Source organism: Xyrauchen texanus, chromosome 38 (genome assembly GCF_025860055.1).
Source record: "Xyrauchen texanus isolate HMW12.3.18 chromosome 38, RBS_HiC_50CHRs, whole genome shotgun sequence".
NCBI classification, from domain to species: domain Eukaryota; kingdom Metazoa; phylum Chordata; class Actinopteri; order Cypriniformes; family Catostomidae; genus Xyrauchen; species Xyrauchen texanus.
In genome coordinates this window covers 15631041-15653875 of record NC_068313.1, presented here as the reverse complement: position 1 = coordinate 15653875, position 22835 = coordinate 15631041, and the positions used below count along the sequence as shown (strand labels likewise).

Here is a 22835-nt window from a genome sequence, read left to right as displayed (position 1 = left end):
CATAGCATCACCCCTTGTTCTTCATGTTTTGTTTGTTGCATTAAAAAAAAGAAAAAAAATCTTAAAAAAATCTAATAAATGTTTTTATCCATATAACTAAATGAATCCAAAATGTGTCTGTTGTTATTATCACGGTTAGTCCTATTGTTGGTGGCAGTCTTAGGCCTACTGCTAAATAGAGTGTATTTTCAATGGAGGTTGATGTTGATTGTTCTGCAAGATACAATGCCCATCACTCATTTTAATATATATATATATATATATATATATATATATATATATATATTAATGCATATAAATTAATTTTATACCTTTTAGATAATGGTTGAACCAATATTGATTCAGTAACATTATTTCAACATAAAATCAACATAAAATCAACTTAAATTGATTTGTAGATTCTCATTAGATGATGGTTGATTCACCATTGATTAAGTAACATTATTTCAACATAAAATCAACTGAAATTTAAATGTAGATTCTCATTTAGATGATGGTTGAATCACCATTGATTAAATGTCAGTATGGTTGAAAATCTGATGTTGATTCAACACAAAAGTAGAGGGGACACTTTCAACATCGGATCAATGTTAGGCTTCAACGTAGTTTCAACATTTCTGCCAAACCATATTTCAACGTTGATTCAACTGAATTTTGCTATGTGGGTATTGCATTCAAATTGGTAACAAAACAATAAACAGGCAAATATCCATGATAATACGTGTCAATACTGACAGAGATCAAATAACAACATTTGCACAGACATAGACATTAATACATAACAACAACAACAACACAGAATTAACGACAAAACAAAATATAATAGGGGTATATTGTAAAAAACAAACAAAAAAAAAACATATTAAGTCTCATAGAAACACGTTTATGGCTTTAGGGTATTGCATAATTTTAAAGTATCAATATGCTGGAGAAGCTCCGTTTCAAATACATGCAGTTGGGAGTAATGTTGCGGAACAATCAGCATTTATTAAAGAAAACGTCAAATCTTTTGAAACATCGCGAGAGTTCAGTTAACGCCACCACACATTAGAGTGTGCGACAAGAGACAGGTGAGATGGCGGCGCAGGAGACTTCAGCAGCACAGCAGTTGTCCGTAAGCAACGGAGAGGTAACTATAACCGGATTTATAATGGGTAGACACCACATCGACGTGGTAACAGACAGGTCAAACATACCCAACGAGATCACTCGAGTGAAAACTTATTTTGTGCTCGTTTTTAAGAAGATCACCAGATTGCCGGTCTGAATCATGCAACCCCTTTAATTCAGCATGCAGTGGGGGAGAAATGCTGTCTGATGTCGCGGAGGGGGTCTGGTGGAACATCTCATTTTTACAAGACAGATATAGCTCAATGAATGCGATTGCATTAATGCTATACTCTTTCACAGGCTGTGTTTGAAAGTATCGTGAGCTGTCACCGTAACAGCATTTTAGGGATCTCTTTCGAAAGGGTCTTTGATGCCCTAAAACGCTGTCTAGGACGGCAGCTCGCAAGTCTTTGAGAAACAGACAATATTGTTTGGACTGTGTTGTTATGTCTGTGTCTTTTTATGAGCTGATGACACTGAGTTGTTAGCATAATGGCTAACTAGCTGCTTAGCTCTTAGCATCACATGTCAAAGCGGTTTAAAGATGGTAGAACAGTGTGCAGTCATCATGCGGAGACCTTATAGTGTGACCGTGGCTTGTGTCATGCTTTAAATTAAGGAAGAGTTATGATTTTGAAAGTTGTTTTGTTTCATGTTCATAGCATTTTTTTGTGCTGTCAGCAAGTTGGGTCATTGGTTTAGGCAGGGGTGATCAGTCTTGTTCCTGGAGAGCTAATTCTAGCCCTGGTTCTGCTTTAATTTCCAAGTTAATATGTAAACTTAGTTTGGCTTATTTGAGTTGGACCTAAACTCTGCAGTAGATTAGATTTCTTAAGATGAGTAGTGAGAAACATTGATTTACTATTGGCCTGCTGTTGGTGGACAATGTATTAATCAGCCCCAATACCAAGGCTAGCATAATTTTTCGTGATGAAATTCTCCTTGGTTAATGTTTATGAAGGTCATATAGTTGTTATAAATTATAACACTGACTCAGAGTCAGTAACCTTTTTTTCCTAAGCAAGCGTTGGTTGCTAGTCGAGAGCATAACAATTACTCTGAACTTGACTTCTTAAGCTTCCAAGAAACCTAGAAAACCAGTCTGGTGGATGTAGTCCATGTTAAATACTTTATTCCAGGTTGGGGTGTTCACCTCTTCCAGATAAGAACATAAGGTTGACATCAACTATGTTATCAGAAAACTACAAGGGATTTTAAACCATCATTTGTGTACATATGGAGAACAGAAGAGGGCCTAGGACATTGCCTTGTGGGACACCTGTATACAGAATGAGGGTTAACAATGCTCTGTTGCCCACTTTCCCTGACTGAGGGCTGCTGGGAATAACAGTAAGTCGATGACCCACTAACAGAGGGAGTTTTTTGTGTTTAGACACAGGTCTCTGAATTTGGTGACATGCCCACAAGGAACTATGGTTATCTCTGAGCTTCTATCTCTAATATCTAGAGTTCTGGATTGTAACCAGAATCATATCAAATCATATCCCCCATCTTCTGCCTCAATTTTGATAACCTAAATCCAGTCAGAAGCAATTTCATTCTTTCCTTGACATTATATAGATTTCAGTTTAATATTTTTCCTGTTCAGCAGTGTCAAATCTAATCACTATCCTGAGCAAATTGCTTTTAGCAGATTAACAACAAAAGGAACCAGAATAGTGAGAATACAGTGCTAGAAGAAAGCTAGACTAAGCTGCCTGATCAGACCTAATGATAGTTGTCTCATGGTCTTGTGAAAAAATAATATTCCACATCATAATTAATAGCCTTTTCTGGTTAGCTGTTGAAACTGGTCACACTTTGTTTTATAAGTTATTGATGGCTGGATGTTTTCATAGGCTTTTTCAACTGCCCTTTTATGTTGGGAATGATTAGTATAGCTTGATTTAAAATGTACTGAAAGCAGCAGTTGGAAATAGTTATTTTAGTTGGTTAGGGGGAAGACTGTTGTAAATTTGATGGTTGGCTACAAGGCACTTGAGGTTTGGTTTACACATGAGTAAAATTTTCAATTTTGTGATTGGTTATCGGTTGGCATCCAACCAAGTACTTGCATCTCAGAATGGGTTATTGGGAATAATTAGAGTCAGCCTATGTATCTGAGTAAAGATTTAATTAAGTAAAAGTAAACCGTTCTTAAAAAAATATGATTTTAAAATGTTGTGCTTCTTTTCCCTGTTTGGTTGGTTGGATATTAATTGTGTAACTCGTACTTCATCCCAAACGAAGGTACACATTTTCTGAGGATAGTTTAGAAAGAGCAACAAGTCAAGGTTACAACAGAAATGAATGAGTTTTTTAAATGTATAACTGCATTCATTTATTCTTTCTGATCTTTTCCATCATGTGAATTTTGTATACCAATAAATGTTCTGTGCAGGTGAGCAGTAATGGGGCAGCTGCCTCAGGTCAGGTGGCTCAGACTGGTGCGACTGCCCAGGACCCCCAACAACAACCGCAGCAGCAGCCCAATGCTTGGCAAGTGATTAAAGGTGTTCTCTTCAGGTGAGTACAAAATTTTGTGAAACTATACGCACATGGTTTGCCTGGAATTCTCATATGTACAGTACATTAAGAATTTATTGGCTGACTGACATGGGATTTTCAATGGCTGATATAAATGCAGATAAACATAATTCAATGTATGTAATGAATATAATTTAACAACAGAAAATCAGAAATACACTAACACATATTATTTTTTAATATTTAATCAAATTTGCATAATTTTGAAAGAAGAAAAACTTAAAACAAAACCTGTTGCAAACTATCCATTGACAAATCTATTTTGTAGATTTTGGAGCTGACACAGGGGAAAGTTACATTTTTGTTAAGCGCGTAACTGAACTGAAGAGCTGTTCTGGGAGTTTTAATTGGTGTCAAGGGTTTTGTCTCCAAGCAGAGCATGCTTGTTACCACATCATACTTTTGTAACAACAGTCCAGGGACTCTCAGAAATACAGTGATTTCCTCCTTCAGTAATATTTTAACACTTAACTCCTATTTTAGGTGGACTGATATAGACTGATTTTTTGGCTTAATGTTGTTTTTTACTTCAATCATATTTGATGCTATGAAGGCAAATCGTTTTGCAGCATGAGTTTTGGGATTATAATTCCTTAAAGGCCTCATGAAATCAAAATTGCAGTTCTATTAGCATTAAAGCCATCTAAATGAACATTTAGCATATTTTATTCTCTTCCTGAAATATGGTCCAAAATATTGATGAATCCTCTTCATCAAATGCTCTCTAGAATAACCAACTAACAAGTAGTGAATAATGGTTTATTCACTATGATAATGGCCAATATATTCATTTATTTTATTTTTTAGAGGATGATCCCTTTGTTATGAGATTCCCAAACTTAATTTTGAAAGGAAATATGTTAACACTAGACAGAAAACTGCACTTATCAAGCCATTTCATAGAGACTTACAGACTGTTGAATCGATGAAAAAGAGTCTAATGTAAATCTGTTCTCATGTTTGTGTATTTAGGATTTTTATCATCTGGGCTATAAGCAGCTGGTTCCGCAGTGGTCCATCAACTCCAGATCCCAATACTCCTGCTGGAGCTCCACGAGTGCCCAGCCGCAACCTCTTCCCCAAGGATACACTTATGGTAATGATAATCTACTAAAAAATACTCAACACTGATCTTAATTCTGATAATTTTTTTCTTACATGCCTTAAAAGAAAATTCCCCCCCCATCTATTTGATCTGGTCTGTTTTCTCAACCCAACTTGAACCAAAATTGAGAGGGTCAGGGTTGCAAGTATGCTGAGAGCCACTTGGAAAAATACAGAAGACATTTTGGTACTAACATGTCAACATGTCATTGTAACTAGAGGTGGAACGATAGTGTATTTTGCTGATACTGATAATTAAGGTGTTGGAAAAGCTAAAAACTGAATAATCAGCCAATAGTTTTTAAAATCGATTTATAGAATATAAAAAAAATCTTAGTCTGTCCTTACTATGATGGCCACAGACATAGAGGTAAAAATAGTCCAAAATAAATATAATCCCAGATGCATTTTATTGTGCAACCAAAATCCCAATAATAACTAGAAAAATAAATTAAGATTTGGTGCGTAACGGAAGACTTTAACTATAAACTAGCCCGAAAATACACTGTGGAATCTTATTTTAAAATGAATGAGACTTGGTTCTGTTGCAATGCTCTGTGTAATTATTTACCAAATTAAGCAATTCATAGACCATATATTCACAGGATGAAGGGTTTTGTGAATATATATTTAACCAGATGAGATTTAAAGTTGCACTCAGTAACTTTTGTCTTTGTGTCATCTTGGACTTACACTGACACCTAGTGGCTTGGATGCAGCGTCATTTGAAATCAATAGTTTTCAGTTTCAGATGCTATTGTAGAAATGTAGAATTCACAGTCAGCCATGATTACTTTAATCAATGAGTGAAAGTGTCCAATAACAGGACAGTTACTGAGATTAAGTGAGTAGTATTCGGCTGGTCATGTGATTCCAAAATGGCAGCCTCCATGTGCGGACCCTCTCCATGTAGTATAAAACCGCTTTTATAAGGTTACTGATATGATTGGAGTCTAAATTTTAATATGAGTGATCATGATTTCATAAATATTTTGCAAAATTACAATTAATGTGTTTAGGAGTTAAACTTTTTTAATGAGGAAAAAAATTACTTAGAGCACCTTTAAGGAGGAATAAGGTTAATTATATTCACAAGATATGAAGTTAGAGACACAAATTGTTGCTGCCAGGGCACATTTCCATATATTCACGTTTTTTTTGCATGCTCTAATCACATTCACAATAACAAAATATGAATGAATAAAAATAATAAATCAAAAAATATTTAGATTCAGCAACTACCTATAAGGTGTCATTGATTGTTTTTATTTCACCTCTATAGGCTGCTGTTATACTGTAGAACCCAGCTGTTCAAAGAACTGCTTTGGCCATCTCTGGACCCCCTGTGCCGTTTTCTAGAGACTATTTTGACTGTTTAGAATTATTTTTTTCTTCTTTTCTTCTGTCAACTTTGAAATAAAAAAAAAAGAAAGTTCAATGTGTAAATGTTCGTGATAAACATCGATATCGAAAAATATTGCCATATTGCCCAGCCCTAGTGTAAAGGTAATCTGCCTCTGAAATGTTTGTATGAAGCAGTCCCTGTTGTCTTCAGGTCTTTTTTCTTTTTCAAATGTCCAAACTGTTCTTGTACTCTCACAATCTAACCTTTATCTACAATTCAAACACATCAAAATATTCTAAACTGGATATTTTATCTAACACATAACCAAACCCTAAGTTAGTACCTGCTAGTTTGTAACAGCACTGATAATATGACTTTACCTTTTGCCTGTCTGTTCACAGGATCTATATTTATATATCTCCGAGAATGAGGTATTTACAGATTTCAACAACACAGAAGCCCTGTTCTGGTTCCAGCAAGATCTGATTTATGGTGACTGGACCACAGGAGATTTGGGGGATGGCTGCTTTGAGCATTACAAAGAGCTGGACCTCTCAGAGGTGGGACGTGAAAGCTTTGTGCTAAATTATGGGGATGCACATTAGCTGGGCTGTCTGAAACGCATAGATGTTAGACAAATAGTCTTTTGATTGGTTTAAAAGAACTCTATTGTTTGGTGCATGGTGTGTGTGCGTGCGTGTTTTCAATAATAATCTAATCCTTGTGATGAGTGATTTCTGTTAACCCAATCTCTTTCTCTGTTGAACAGAGTCTGAAGCAGAACGGCTCTCTATATATACACATTTACTTCACCAAGAGTGGTTTCCATCCAGACCCCACACGCAAGGGACAGTACCGCAGGCTAGCAACGGTTCATGCCACTCGAAGTGAGTTTGTCCAGTTGTTGTTCATGTTTCTTGTGCTCTCTCACTCACCTCTCTGACACTAAAGTTTTTGCTGCTCACACGTTTGATAACACATTAACAATGCATGGATGAACCCACACTAAAGACAAGATCCTATTCTCACTCACATCCTCTTCAACAGTGCTCAACAAGTACAAGCGGAGGAAGTTCCTCAAGACTAAGAACTTGTTGACGGGAGAGACAGAAGCTGATCCAGAAATGATCAAGGTGAGTTTTGGTCCAGTTGAATAAATATACTAATATAGGCTATAAAAACAGCTAAATAATCGAATAGTCAAAGACAACAAATTTAAAAAATAAATAAAAAGTCATGCAAAATACAGTTGATTACAATGAGTCTGTCAGACTGATTGAAAGGCTATGAAAAAATACCTTTGTTCATCCTTTTGATCTTTCATTCAAAATATTAACAAAAATCTATCTTCTAATGGATATCAAACAATTGCAAATACAACACAAGTTTTATTAAATAAAACCTCATATTTTTGTCAAATATATGTGTGGCACATTTATTGGCATCCTTTTATTCTGTAAGGGGGAGGACACCCAAAGGCCCAAGGACTGCATCCAATGGCGTGGCTGAAGGTCTCCTTCGTGTTCTGTCTTATCGTGCTCTAAGTTTGATATTTCGTTCTGATTAAATAACTATATTATTCGTTTTATGATCCCCGTTTATTTTATCTGACTCAAATTATAAAAGTTTCCAAGGATATGACTTTTCCAATCTTAATTATTATTAAATTTGGTTTAACATTAAATCATCGTATTTAACTCTTTATTTTATATTGTACTCGTTCATTCAGATTCCTATGTCACTTAGAGAGTCTCGCGCCAGCCGTGTACGCAGATCTCACGATCACAAAATCGCCAGTCTTGGTCATTAGACAGAGGTAATTGACTAATACTATTTAGATGGCTGCTCGTGCTTAACCTTTTATCTAAAAGTATTTTGTTTAGTCCCCTTGTATAGAAAACGATGACGTCATGCGCACCCATATTGTGTGTTCAGTCTATAGGCATGTGCGCGAGTACTTCAAAACAATGTGCGAGACAATCAAAACTATAATGGTTGACTGCAGGAATTTGTGCAGCTCGAGACATGTAGTAATAAAGCAACCTAATCGTCTGTCCAGACAAAATTGCTCAATGCTTTCGCCATCTTCATTGTTTATATTCACCGCTCTGTGGAAGAGCGGTGATGTATGTGCGCAGGCTTGTTCTGATTCTTTACAAAGTGGCATCGCCAACTACTGGCCTAGCATGCATAATACAGCTTGTTTAGTCATTTTTACGGATCTGTGTGAACACGAAACTTTGCAAAAACGCAAAGGGAAAACTTACGTTTTTAGTACATCGTTGTCGTGTAAACGTACCCTTAGTCTGCTACAGCCTGGTCGTAGATTTGCGGAAACGTGGACTTTATGTAATCTACTAAAGGCAATAATTTCAAAGTAAATCAGAATGAACTCAAATGTAACTATTTACCAGGTAAATTAATACATTCATCAATTCCAATTAGACAATAATTAGTCAAATTCAAACATTTATCAAAACGTAAGAAATAAGAATTGCATACCTGGTAGAGAAAACGACACACAGCAATTGTGCGGGATATCTGACTACAGATTCCCTGTCTCCTTTGCTATCTCTCCTTAAGTACCAACAGATTCTATTGTTATTTCAGATGAGTTTGTTTGATGTTATGAAGAATTTGGTTTACAATTCAGGGGGTTGCAAGTAGACCTTTGAAACTTATAATTGAGTAGGTTGTTTGATGTTTACAAAGAATACACCTAATCTGCATACATCATATGGTTCCTGTGAGAGAACTGGGAGGGACTTGCCCCTGATAGAAAACAGTATTTTACTAATTTCTTAAATCTTACTTGTGATTTCACTTTGCTGAAAGGGAATCAGACCGTTTTACCTCTTGAATGATAACAAACCTGTATTATCAGAAAACCTTTTACATTACAGAACAGAATAAGTCATAACTTAGTTTTTGGTGACTCTAAAGTGACCTGAGGTATGGAAGAGGATGGAGCAGATGTGAGTGAGATTTGGTTTTATGGTCCTTAACTCAGTAGGGTGTGTTGTCTCAGGTGGAGATGCTCTTCTGTGTGAGTTTTATGACGTTGGCTCTCTTTGGCTTTGACCAGAAATGGCACCTTTTGGGCATGGACATCTTGGTGCCAGCGTTACAATTAAATATAATGTGCAACCTCCTTTTGCCGAGATAACAACTGAGTCTTCTCCTATAATGCCTATGAGGTTTGAGAACACGTGGTAAGGGATCTGAGACCATTCCTCCATACAAAACCTCTCCAGATCCTTACAATTCATAGGTCCACACTGGTGGATTTTCTTCTTCAGTTTACCCCACAGGTTGTCTATATGGTTCCGGCCAGTGGACTGGGATGACCATGGCAGAACTTTGATTTTGTGGTCAGTTAACCATTTTTTGTTGATTTTTTTTTTATGTGTGTTTTTGGATCATTGTCCTACTGGAAGATCAAACCATGGCCCATTTAAGCTTTTTGGCAGAGGCAGTCAGGTTTTGATTTAGTATCTGTTGGTACTTGATAGTCTGTTATGGCATGTATCTGATCCAGATTTCCAGGGCCTCTGGCACAACAGCCCCACAACATTAAAGATCCACCACCATATTTAACAGTGGGCCTGAGGTACTTTTCCATATGTCTACCTCTCTGTGTGTGCCAAACACATCTCTGGTGTTTGCTGCCAAAAAAGCTCTGATTTAGTTTCATCTGACTATAGAACCAAGTCCCATTTTAAGTTTCAGAAGTGTCTGACAAACGGAAGATGTTAAAGTTTGTTGTTGGATGACAGCAGAGGATTTCTTTCTCTAAACCCTCCCAAACAACTCGTGGTGATGTAGGTGACGTCTGATTGTATTTTTGGAGAATTTCTGACCCAAAGACCCAAATAATTTCTGCAATTCTCCAGCTGTTCCTTTGAGATTCTTTGGCCACTCAAACCATAATCCTCACCATGTGTGGAGACAATATAGAAACCACGTAGTCTTCCAGGCAGATTCTTAACATCTCCAGTTGATTGGAACTTCTTAACTATTGGCCTGATGGTGGAAATGTGCATTTTAAATGCTTTAGCTATTTTCTTATAGCCACTTCCCATTTTGTGAAGCTCAACAACCTTTTGCCACACATCATAACTATATTCTTTAGTCTTACATATTGTGATGGATGACTAATGGAATTTCGCCTGTGTGTTACCTAATTTATATCTCTGTGAAACAGGAAGTTATGGCTGAACAATTTAATGTTCCTAGTCATCCAGGTGTACTACATTTTCTTTTAAATATGAATGGGAATATACTTCAGATATGTTTTACTCATTAGAATTTCTAGGGGTGCCAATAATTGTGGCACATATATTTGACACAATTTTATTTTATTTTTATTTTATTTTTTTTAAACGTGCAATTGTTTGATAGACATTAGAGGAAATATTTTTGTTAATATATTAATTTAAAAATTAAAAGGATAAACAAATTTTTTTTATATTATGCTTATATTTTCCAAGGGTGAAAATATTAGCAGAGGGCACTGTAGGCCTATACATACAATAATGTATGTTGTATTTGTAAATATAAATGTGTAAAACAAGGGCCCTTCATCTCATATATTGTCAATGCTTGCTGTCTAAGACTTTGAAAACACCTCTAGAGTGTAGTTGGCCTTTTGCAAGAAGCTTGTTCGATTCTGAAGTTATGGTATATTTCTGTGTTCCTAGCGAGCAGAGAGTCACGGGCCTGTGGAGATCATATCCCATTGGCATCCCAACCTCACCATCAACATAGTGGATGATCACACAGCTTGGGTGAAAGGCTCCGTCCCTCCTCCACTGGACCAGCGTAAGTCCCTGAACAGCAATTTTATTTCCTATTTTTATTCAAATGTATTTATTAAAAAAACATAAAAGAGGGTGCCTGGGTACATCAGCGAGTATTGACACTGTCTACCACCCCCGTAGTTACTAGTTCGAATCCAGGGAGTGCTGAGTGTCTCCAGCCAGGTCTCCTAAGTAACCAAATTGGCCCGGTTGCTAGAGAGGGTAGAGCCACATGGGATAGCCTCCTCGTGGTCACAATTAGTGGTTCTCGCTCTCAATAGGGTGCGAGGTAAGCTGTGTGTGGATCGCGGAGAGTAGCGTGAGTCTCCGCGGTGTCATGCACAACGAGCCATGTGACAATATGCGTGGATTGACGGTCTCAGAAGCGGAGGCAACTGAGACTTATCCTACGCCACCCAGATTGAGGTGAGTAACCGTGCCACCATGAGGACCTATTAAGTAGTGGGAATTGGGCATTCCAGAATTGGGAGAAAAGGGGATTAAAAAAACATTATTAAGGGTATAACCCTTCACATCACGATTCTGTTTGATTCACGATACTGAAGTCACAATTTGAAACTCTCAATACTTTTAAGACTTATGCAACACAGTTCTTTTCCTTTACTTGTGAAACTTAAAGTTCTGTTTGTTAAAGTGCAAAATGATCCATCAGGGATGGAGTGTAACACAAAAATCAGCCCAGCAGAGGGCAATGTGACCTTTATATGAATAAATTTGCTCTGCTCAAAATACAGAATAATGTTTGATACGTATTTTAAATATTTAAAATGAATATTGTTCGTTTTAAAATAGTGTTGTATCTGATTCATTTTCAAAAAATAAATGCAGTTGTGATGTCATGTTTAAAAAAGCGCTGTGTTTTATACAGTATGAGATGACAGCAGAGCACTCATCCGCTGTGAAGCACAGCACATGCAAACTATATATTTATATAATTAATATAATTTGCACTTTAATGATCAATAGTTTATCCCAGGGGCTTCCGTCAAAAGCATATGTCAAAATAAAAGCTTGATTCAAAATAAAGCTAGAGCTAGACGCTTGATAGCAGAAATATATTACAACTGTATAGTATAATGTAATATTCACTGCAGAAGTAGTAATAATAATATTTAATAATGATTAATAATAACAAAGCAATGTATCACAAGCGTGTCTGCTGTTGTATTGAATAAAAGTGTTAATAAAGTGCTTTTGTGCACTGGACAACTTTTTTTCCAGCTTAACTTATCGCTGTCACTTTTCAAACGAGTTATCATGCAAACTTTTTTTACACTAGGGTGTAAAGTGACGTGACTGATGGAGCTTCTTCGTGCACGTCACGCACATCTTAACTGTATTTCACCTGGTTAACCTAATTCCTCTCATCCTAACTGTTCCTCTCAGATGTGAAGTTTGATGCAGTGAGTGGAGACTACTACCCCATCATTTATTTCAATGACTACTGGAACCTGCAGAAGGACTACTACCCCATAAATGACTCCCTGCAGAGTCTACCTCTTCGACTCAACTACTGTCCCCTCTCATTGTGGCGCTGGCAGCTGTATGCTGCTCAGAGTGCTCGCTCACCCTGGAATTTCCTGGCAGAGGACACTTATGAGCAGTCAGATGAGGATCAGGATTCTGTTAAGGTCTGCAGTGGAATGGAATATCTACAATGTATAGCTTTTACTGATCAACTTAGAGTTGATTACAGTGAGACCGTTCTTGAACAAATGAGAAGCCAAAAATAGTTCTACATCAGTGGTTCTAGATAGGGCTTGAGTTGAGGGGGGATGCAAGGGGATGCCATCACCCTTGTTGTAAGAAATACCAAAAACCATCCGCTTGGTAAAAACCACCATCCCCCTTTAGATTAATTGTGCCATGTATTACCTAGAGCTAATCATGCAAGTAAAATATTTAATCTCAAAGCTTGAAAATAACAGACTTTAAATAGTGGCTGTTAACCGATCTGAATTAGATTTCAATCCACTACAAAAAGGCGCCGGTTTCCCGAAAACACCGGCAAACAGGTGTTTCGGTGTTTAACGATGGGTTAAATTCAAAAGTTTTCAAAAGATTCGCAGACTTTCAAAAATGACCAAGAGATCTATTCAAGGAAATCTTAAGTCTTTAAAAAAAAACAGCCTAATATTCCTTTACTAATCTTCCTTTACTAGTTCGGTTATTGAAGTCGAAAAAATGCATGTTGCAGTGAGCGATCTAGGGCAAACTTTTTTCATAATCTGGATTATTTTTACAAAATGAATCATAAAAAAACAAAAGGGGGTAACAAGTGCATATTATGGTGATTTGTAAGGGTCAATGATGTGACATTGTTTTGGCCAGATCAATTAAATTAAAAATATGTAAATGCAATTCTTTAAAAAAAAAAAAAAAAAAGTTCACTTGAATATACATTTTCTATGATATTTTTATATAGAGTTTTAAGTCATATTAATATTTATTTCTGGGACTTCTAAGTAAACAAAATGTGGTGTCCATAAACAGTAAAAAAATAAAAAAAAAAAAGTCTCATTGAAATTCTTGAATGGTGCAAAATAATATTTTATTGTTATTTCTTAAAAAAAAGGAGTGAAACAATTTTGTTCTAAAATATGATTCATTTTTGCTTTTGTCCACCAAATCAAAGTCGTGGTGTAACCAACATGTAGGTTGCCATTTTGTTGTTTATGTTGACCATAAACATAAAACAGAGCAGACACCTCAAGACCCTCAAGACTCAGCATGAAGATATAAAATAAATCTGATATTTATTTTGACATTTTTAAGATTTTTATGAAAAGGTGCATTTTGCTCAGGTCATGTGGTGTAACCCTGAGAAAACCTTGATATTTTTGACAAAAACTTCCTAGATATTTTTTTTATTTTTATCAGTGATGTTGTTTATACTCATGTATTCAAGGTGCAAAGAAAGTATTATAATACTTTTTACTTTATGGTTACACAACACATGACAAACTTTTTATTTCTTGTAGTAAATGCTTTAAGAAATTTTTTTAAATGTATGAAACCAAATTGGACACACAGATTACATTTCTAAGAACTTGACAAGTGTTTTAAACTAGAGTTTTAGAAAAGTTCTTATTTCTACCACCTTGGACCACCAATGGGTGAAGATTTTAGTTTTAATATAGCTTATAAATGTTACCAGGGTATCACTGTAGACTGATATATATAGATATATATATCAATTCCTAAAGTATGTTTGGAGGCATGCTTGCCGAAATACAGCTTAATAGGATGTTTACTCAAAATTATTAATTCTCTCATACCATCCTAGATGGCGAGTAGGTGGCGATATGTACAAAGAATGCGAATTGCTGAAAACAAAAGAGCTCATAAGAGGGCTGTTTGAAAGTGGAGATGTATAGTTAAAGTATTTTAAATATTGAGCTGTTTCTAACCCACACTTATCATATAACTTCAGTAGACATGGATTAAACCACTGGAGTCTTATTGATTATTTTATGCTGCCTTTATGTGCTTTATGTAGCTTCATAGTTCTGGTACTCGCATTGAATGGATCTACAGAGCTGAGATATCCTTTTAAAAAGCATCATTTGTGTTCTGCAGAAGACAAAGTCATACACATTTGGGATGGCATGAGGGCGAGTAAATGATGAGAGAATTTAAATTTTTTTGGGTAAACTGTCCCTTTAAGGTAACTAATTTGTGAGATGCCATAAATCAGTCTTGATGAGTAGGTGTACTTACTTGGTTCATTTCATTGTTTCTCTTAACAGGTGGCTTTACTTGAGACCAACCCTTATCTCCTGGGCGTTACTATCGTCGTTTCAATCGTCCACAGCATTTTTGAGTTCTTGGCCTTCAAAAATGGTAAATAAATACTTGTTGTTATTGATTTATTTTAGATGGTTCTGCTGGTGTCTTGAGTTCTGTGGCTTCTCCTCTCATTTCACTCTCTCTGCTTTTCAATATGCAGATATCCAGTTCTGGAACAGTCGTCAATCTCTTGAGGGGCTCTCTGTGCGCTCCATCATATTTGGGGTGTTCCAGTCTCTGGTGGTGCTGCTGTATATCCTGGACAATGAGACCAACTTTGTGGTCCAGGTCAGCGTGTTTATCGGACTGCTCATCGACTTCTGGAAGATTACCAAAGTTATGGACGTCAGGGTGAGAGATGCTGGCTAGCATTTTTGATGACCTTTATCAGTGAAATGGGCTGGTGTGTGATATACATTTTATTTTTCTTTCCTAGTTGGACAGAGAAAACAGGATTCTTGGAATATTCCCACGTTTGACATTTAAAGACAAGTCCACATATGTGAAGTCTTCAACCAAAATCTATGATGACGTAAGTTGACATTCATGTGCTAGTTCATTCATGGAGTTTATTGAAGAGTTGAAAATCCTCTTGCTTTTTAATGACTAATCTCTGTCTACTTTTTCTAGATGGCCTTTAAGTATCTGTCCTGGCTGTTGTACCCTCTCTTTGGATGCTATGCAGTTTATAGCTTATTATATGTGGAGCACAAAGGCTGGTACTCATGGGTGCTCAGTATGCTTTATGGATTCTTGTTAACCTTTGGTAAGTGTTGTTCACTTCATATCTTCACTTCATTTCATAATGGCTGCATTTGATTGCAAAGCTGATAACCACAAGGATGCTTGCCAACATTAAACTAGAAACAGTAAACAAGAATTTGAGCTTAAGAAAAATGTTCATGGGGGAATTACTTTTTTTTTTTTTTTTTACCTCTTAGCCCTTCAAAGTATTTTCTACCTCACACATATAGAGTAAGGAGAGCATTGTCCACAAGGTCATGTGTCACGTGTGAAATCCAGTTGTTAGCCTAAAGGGCATGGATGCATATCTGCACACATTAAAACAAAAATTCTCATCATTTACTCACCCTCATGCCATCCCAGATGTTTATGACTATTTTTCTTCTGCAGAACACAAATTAAGATTTTTGAAGAATGTTTCAGCTCTTTTGATCCATACAGTGCAAGTGAATGGGTGCCAACATTTTGATGCTCCAAAAAGCATGTAAAGGCAGCATAAACGTAATCCAAAAGACTCCAGTGTTTTATTCCATATCCTTAGAAGTTATATGATAGGTGTGGGTGAGAAACAATATTTAAGTCCTTTTTGCTGGAAATTCTTCTCCCTACCGAGTAGGGGGCGATATGCATGAAGAATGTGAATCACCAAAAAGACTAGAAGAAGATTGTGAAAGTTAAAGTGGAGATTGACTGAGCAGGGAGGAGAACTAAATAGGAAAAAAAAGGAATTAAATATGTATCTGTTTCTCTCACACACCAATCATATCACTTCTGGAGACTTTGATTCAACCACTGGAGTCTTATGGATTCCTTTTTTTTATATGTGAAATTTGGAGCTTAATTTTGGCACCCGTTCGCTTGCATTGTATGGACAAAAAAGTGCTAAGATATTCTTCTAAAAATCTTCATTTGAGTTCAGCAGATGAAAGAAAGTCATACACATGGCATAAGGGTGAGTAAATTATGAGGGAATTTCATTTGAGTGAACTGTTCCTGTTTTTTTTTTTCCAGAATTTTCTATGTTTCTTTAGATTAAAGGTGCTCTCAGTAACTTTGCATGTGTCATCTTGGACTTACAGTGACACCTAGTGGTGTGGATGCAGCATCATTCAAAATCAGTAGTTTTCAGTTACAGGTGCCATTGTAGAAATTCACCACTCAAAATCAGCCATGATTAAATTAATCCAAGAGTAAAAGTGTCCAATAACAAGATGGTTACTGAGGTTAAATAAAAAAACATGGGGATTTGCTGTATCTAAATCTTTCATCATTGACCATATTCATACACATTTTTAATCCTCACTTCAGTGCATATTTTGATTAGATAATCAAGTGTTCTAAATGAAGCGAGGGCATGTAAAGAACAATTAATCTCATCTGGTAAATATATAGGATATAATATGATCAGTTCGGTATATACTTAAGCTTTAAAAGATTAAGAGCTTTACAATGGAGCCAAGTCTCCATCATTTCCAAATAGGAGCTTGTGTGTTTTGGACTTGTTTAGAGTTAAATGTCCCACATTATGCTCCAAATATTGTTTTTTTTCTTGTTATCATTGGGATTTTGGTTAAACAATATACTTGCATTTGAGATTTAATTTATTTTGGACTCTTGTAGCCTCAATGTCTGTGACAGTCATAGTAATGAAATACTAAGAATTGTCTTCAACAATATATAAATCTATTTTTAAAACTAATTGGCCAATTAATATTTTGTCAGCCTTTTCCGCCACCTTCGTTATCATATCGGCAAAATCCACTTTCGGTTGACCTCTAATCAGTACTTGCCTTAGTGTTTTTCCAAATCTGATTTTTTTTTTCTTTTTTGATTTTCTCCCAAATTTGGAATGCCCTATTTCATCTCCGTTGCCTCCGCGTCTGAGACGGTCAGTCCGTGCATCTTATCATGTGGCTTGTTGAGCATGTTACCGCAGAGTAGCATGTGTGGAGGCCCACGCTATTCTCTGCAGCATCCACGCACAACACCCCACACGCCCCACCGAGAGCGAGAACCACATTATAGCGACCGCGAGGAGGTTACCTCATGTGACTCTACCCTTCCTAGCAACCGGGCCAATTTGGTTGCTTAGGAGACCTGGCTGGAGTCACTCAGCATGCCCTGGATTCGAACTCGCGACTCCAGGGATGGAAGTCAGCGTCAATACTCGCTGAGCTACACAGCGAGTATTGACACTGCATAATTTTTTTAAGTAGTGTGTAGTTCCTTTTATTTGCTCTATATAGTAAGTGCTACTGGAAAAATACTTTGTGAACTGCCATGTTTTAAATTGTACATGTATCATATTTCCTAAAGGTTTCATCACCATGACACCACAGCTCTTCATCAACTACAAGATGAAGTCAGTAGCCCACCTTCCCTGGAGAATGCTCACCTACAAGGCCCTGAATACCTTTATAGATGACTTGTTTGCCTTTGTCATCAAGATGCCAATGATGTACAGAATAGGTTGTCTCAGAGATGGTGTGTGTCCCTACCTTTCTCTTAAAGTAGAGATTAAATTCATTTTACATTCTGGTTGTTGTTTGGAATGCCAGCTTTGAATAATAGGAGCGAAACAGATGCTATTTAATGTTACATTGAATAATATCTCGAGTGCCGCAATGTCTGTACATTATACAAAGCTTGCAAAGCAGCTGAAAATCAAACTTTACATACTTCATAAGTTTGAAAATGCTCCCATTGACTGAGAGACAGTGGTGAGCATTCAAAATGTTACCAACAAATGTTAATATCGTAATATTTGTAGTCTGAACTACCCTCTATTTGGGGTTACAAATTTATTATTTATAGCTGTACCCGTTTATGTTCCGAGATGATGTTTTTGGTCTGCTTTCCATAGATGTGGTGTTCTTCGTCTATCTATACCAGCGCTGGATTTACAGAGTGGATCCTAACCGTGTCAATGAGTTTGGGACCAGCGGAGTTGACCAAAACAAAGAGGGCTCCGCTCAGCCAGCAGTTGCCAACACACCCCCTGCCATCACAGATAAATCAGAGGGGGAGAAGAAGAACGATTAATTCATTTTAACCCCCACCCTTACCTTTCCTAGTCTTGTGAAGGTGTATTAAAGCATATTCAAGGCTGAGTTCATGTTTAATTGTCAGGGAAGGGAACTGGATTAATGGTATTATGTCAGAGACTGCAAGAAAAACAAAGTTCAGTTCAACTTTCCTCCTTTGTGTGGGATCCACAGGAGAAAAAAAATTAAGATTAAATTTAATGTAGACTTCCTAAAATCTATTTTTTATTTATTTTGTTTTTTTTCAATATCCCATATTTTTGCAGTCAAAGTGAGGTAAAATGTGATGTACTGTATTGTATATTTTTGGGTTGGTAACACTAATAATTTGAAGGGTTAGGTCATCCATAATTAATCCATTGGCTGGAGTGAATACATATCTTTTTGTTCTTTTTCTTTTTTGTACAAGAGATTGGAAATGAGGCCAAATGGAGCGCCTCTGTTCTTCTGTGTACTTAGTTTATTTTCATTCCATGTGTGAAGGGGTACCAGGAAACAGTTGTGTAGTGTAGAACGGAAGAGGCCTGGAAAGACTAGCTAATTCTGTTCAAACGCAACATGCAAGACAGAGACTTTCCACGTTTTTAAAATAATTGATGTTTTAAACTTGAACAAAAATAAAGAAATGACAGCCTTGTAGGTATTAATATAAAATTGTACTATTAATATCTATGATCCTGATTTTTCTTTTTTTTTTCTATGTCCTAAAACTGTACAGCATCCCAGCTTGTAACACTTAAATCGTGCTGACGTCAAACTGTTTAGCAATCGCTGAATTGCCAGTCCTCTATCTGAGAACTTGTTCTATTACATTCACACTCCGAAGCTGGACCATCATGTGCCATGTGTCCACTTTGACTCAACTCGAGTCCAAGAATGCGTGAGAAGAAATGCCTGCTTTGTCCTTTTTTTTTTTTTTTTTTGGTGCCGTAAAACTGAATTGATTGGGCTTTTATTTTGGTACACGTTCAAAATTTGATCACTCATGTTTATAGTAAAGCATAAGTGCAGAGACTGTTTTATTCTTGTCTCAATTTTTTTTTTTGCAAGAAACATTAAATATATCAAATGCAAATGTTCATGCCGAGATATTTAAAAAAGTACACGCTTCAAATTATGAAAGAAAAATGGTTAAACACAAGCTTTGCTTTCCATTTCAAACCAGAGTACTTAATATGTATGTGAAATGTTCTGCTCAATGGTTTAGCATGGATCTCTTTTGCCAAGATATATTTGTGGTGATTGTCTGTGCAGAAACTTTTGCCAATATTTAAATATTTACAGTCTAATAACATTTGAACAACATGACTGAGCAGAAGCTCTGCTTTATCTTCAAAACACATATTTCATTAGAACAGCGGTGTTGAATGAGATCCATTGCCTGTGGAAGTCTGCATTATTTAAATATTTTGGGTGTTTTATAATGAAGCAATAAGAACATGGTTATAAAAAGATGATTAAATTATGAGCAATGGGAAATGAGAAGTTATTTTCTATGCATACTTGGTCATTTTGGAGCCTCAGATGTAGATTACTTCACACACTGTTATCCAATTTTAACCAAACAAATTTCAAGTCTAAAACCATGTTTGCAAAACTTGGCAGAACCTTTGATGATACATATTTAGTCAGTTAACTTGTTATTCTTAATACATACTCAAATTGATGCATTAAGCTTTTTAAACCAACTGCATGATATGTATATAAAAATAAGCTACTACTTTCAGCAGAAAAGTAATCCATATGACTCCAGTAGGTAAATCTATGTCTTCTGAAGTGAAATAATAGATGTGGGTGAGAAACGGATCAATTTGTCTTTTTTTTTTGTTACTATAAATATCCACTTTGACTTCCACATTCTTTTGTTTTAGGTGTTTCACATTTTTCATGCATATCGCCACCTACTGGTTGAGGCTGGTCAAAGGTGGAGATGTATAGTTAAAGAGGACTTTAATATTGTTTCTCACCCACACCTATCATATCACTTCTGAAGATATGGATTTAACCACTGGAGTCACATGGATTACTTTTATGCTGAGTTTATATGCTTTTTGGGGCTCCAAAAGTTCTGGTCGACATTCACTTGCATTTTATGGACCTTCAGAGCTGAATTATTCTTCTAAAAACCTTAAATTATGTTCTGCAGAAGACAGGAGGGTGAGCGAATGAGAGAATTAAAACTTTGGGTGAACTGTTCCTTTAACAAAGTTGACTCAAAATAAACAAGATTCATAAAAAGCTGGAAGTTCGCAAACAAATGTTGGTAGTGAAATTCCTTGCATTTAATTGTGAATATTAAACACATTTTACTCCATACTGATATTCGGAAATATTTTCACACAAAAGTCCCACTTAACAAAAAGGAAATATTTTAATTAAACCTTTTTAATATATACACACAAATATTTTTGCTGCACATTTATAAAAAAAAAAACACTATATACAAACTGTATTAGAACCAACAAAACAATAAAAATAGATTTGAGAGGAAAATATGTAGAGTCCTTCTGGTGCAAATTCATAAGATCATGGAAAGTTCCGTGAGGAGTTGGTGTGCTGTCGGTCGGATGCTGGGTTCCCCGGCCCAACACCGGCTGATCAGACTCCGACACGCCGGTCCAAGTGGCGACGGAATAAAAACGTCCCTGGTGAGGGCAGGGCGCAGATTATAAGCCACTACAGCGTACAGAACACACTGTCTGTCTCCCTCATACGGGGGCTCTCGGGTGAGGAGCTGCCACATCGTGATGCCAAAAGAGTAGATGTCCACACGCGGAGAAACCTCCTCACCTTTCAGCAACTCTGGCGCACGGTGCGTGAATGTGCCACCGATTTCAATCAAACGTGTCACGGTGTCGCTCTGGCTGGTTTGTTTAAAAGAGCACCCGAAGTCTGCGAGCTTGCAAACACCCACTTCTGATACTAAAACATTGGCAGGTTTTAAATCCAGGTGGATAATGCCGTGCGCGTGCAAGTGCTGTAGCGCGCAAGCGATGTCCGTAGAATACTTCACGCACGTGTCCACTGGCAAAGGATCAGTGAGTCCGTAAATGACCTGCTGAAGGTTTAAGGTGCCTGCAAACTCCATTATAATCGTCCCGATGTTGTCTTTGGTGTTTAGGTGCACAGGAGTGCAAGTGGTGGCCGCGATAACGCGCACAACGTTTTGATGTTGCAGGTGCGCTGCATTGAGTTCCGCCCAAAAACTTTGCCGCGATGCCAGTTTGTTCTTCACGCACCTCACTTTCTTTACAGCAACGGTCTCACCGAAATACTTGCCTCTGAACACCATACCGAATCCACCGCAGCCGATGGGCTCCAGAGCTTGCAGTTCTCGCCAGTTGATCACGGAGGACCATAGTCTGTGGGCGATTTTACCGTGAAACTTGTTTGTGGGCACACGCAAGGTAGATCCACTCAAAGTTTTGGTAAGAGGGCTGCTACATGCGCCAAACTCGAGTCCGAAATCCTTCGCCAATAATCGGGTAACGGGGATTGGAGACGGCATGGTTCATGGTAACCCGTGACGAAGAGAGCTGAACTCCGATTTTGGGGCTTCGCGTGGGAGAGTTCACGTGAGTGTTTTATAAGTGTCTGTCATATGACCATATGACATGTCAGGATATCTCATTTGAATATTCTAATTGACATAACACTGTGTCGACCTCATTACACGGGCGCAGGCCGTTTTGGCATTTAATCATGCGTCGATATGAATTACATTTAGGCTACAATTCATTTTCTGATATTAACAATGGAAGTATCAAGATTGATAAAATATTATTATTTTTATTTAATACTGAGGAAGCAACATAATTTGTATAAAAATAAATAATACCAGTAGGTTTATATATATATAAAGGGGGTTACCCCACACTTGCCAAGGGGGGTTATAGTGATACCATGTATAGGGGCAATAGTTCTTGTGCAAAATGTGTCAGCTTAGGCAAATATATTTGAGACAGCAAGTCTCAAAAAAATATGTTACTTTTTTTCAGTAACATATTAATGATTATTCAAATAACCACTTCCGAAAAGGGTGCACCATTGTCTGTTCATTTCTGTCACGTTGATCATTTAATAACATCTCAAGAATTCAATGAATAAATGAATCTCCATTGTGATTGTGATCAGTCAATGTGAGCCCACTCTGAACATTCTTCATAACAAATCTATTAAGAAAAACAATGTGTTTTAAGGGGGTTCTTTAGCCCATTCATTTAACACATCACTACTTTAAATTCGCCTCCCTGCCCAGAAGGCGGCGATATGCACAAATAAAGTGAATCGCCCAAAAAAAAAAAAAAGAATGTGAAAGTGGAGATTTATTGT

At 36.8% G+C, this 22835-nt stretch overlaps 2 protein-coding genes across 2 annotated transcripts; one reads left to right on the top strand and one right to left on the bottom strand.

Annotated features, from left to right (window-relative positions):
• The first annotated feature begins 1035 nt into the window (after positions 1-1035).
• On the top strand, positions 1036-20239 carry clptm1 (CLPTM1 regulator of GABA type A receptor forward trafficking). Its single transcript, XM_052109977.1, has 14 exons — positions 1036-1129; positions 3512-3636; positions 4630-4753; positions 6508-6666; positions 6876-6993; positions 7154-7239; positions 10807-10927; positions 12313-12557; positions 14676-14769; positions 14876-15066; positions 15152-15247; positions 15346-15481; positions 17776-17943; positions 18323-20239. Exons 1-14 carry the CDS (start codon positions 1076-1078, stop codon positions 18499-18501), a joined length of 1896 nt encoding a protein of 631 aa, XP_051965937.1. The 5' UTR covers positions 1036-1075; the 3' UTR covers positions 18502-20239.
• A 683-nt stretch (positions 20240-20922) lies between these two features.
• Positions 20923-22122, bottom strand: mos (v-mos Moloney murine sarcoma viral oncogene homolog). The gene has a single exon (XM_052110745.1). The coding sequence runs from the start codon at positions 22009-22011 to the stop codon at positions 21022-21024; it is 990 nt and encodes a 329-aa protein (XP_051966705.1). The 5' UTR covers positions 22012-22122; the 3' UTR covers positions 20923-21021.
• Positions 22123-22835: the final 713 nt, after the last annotated feature.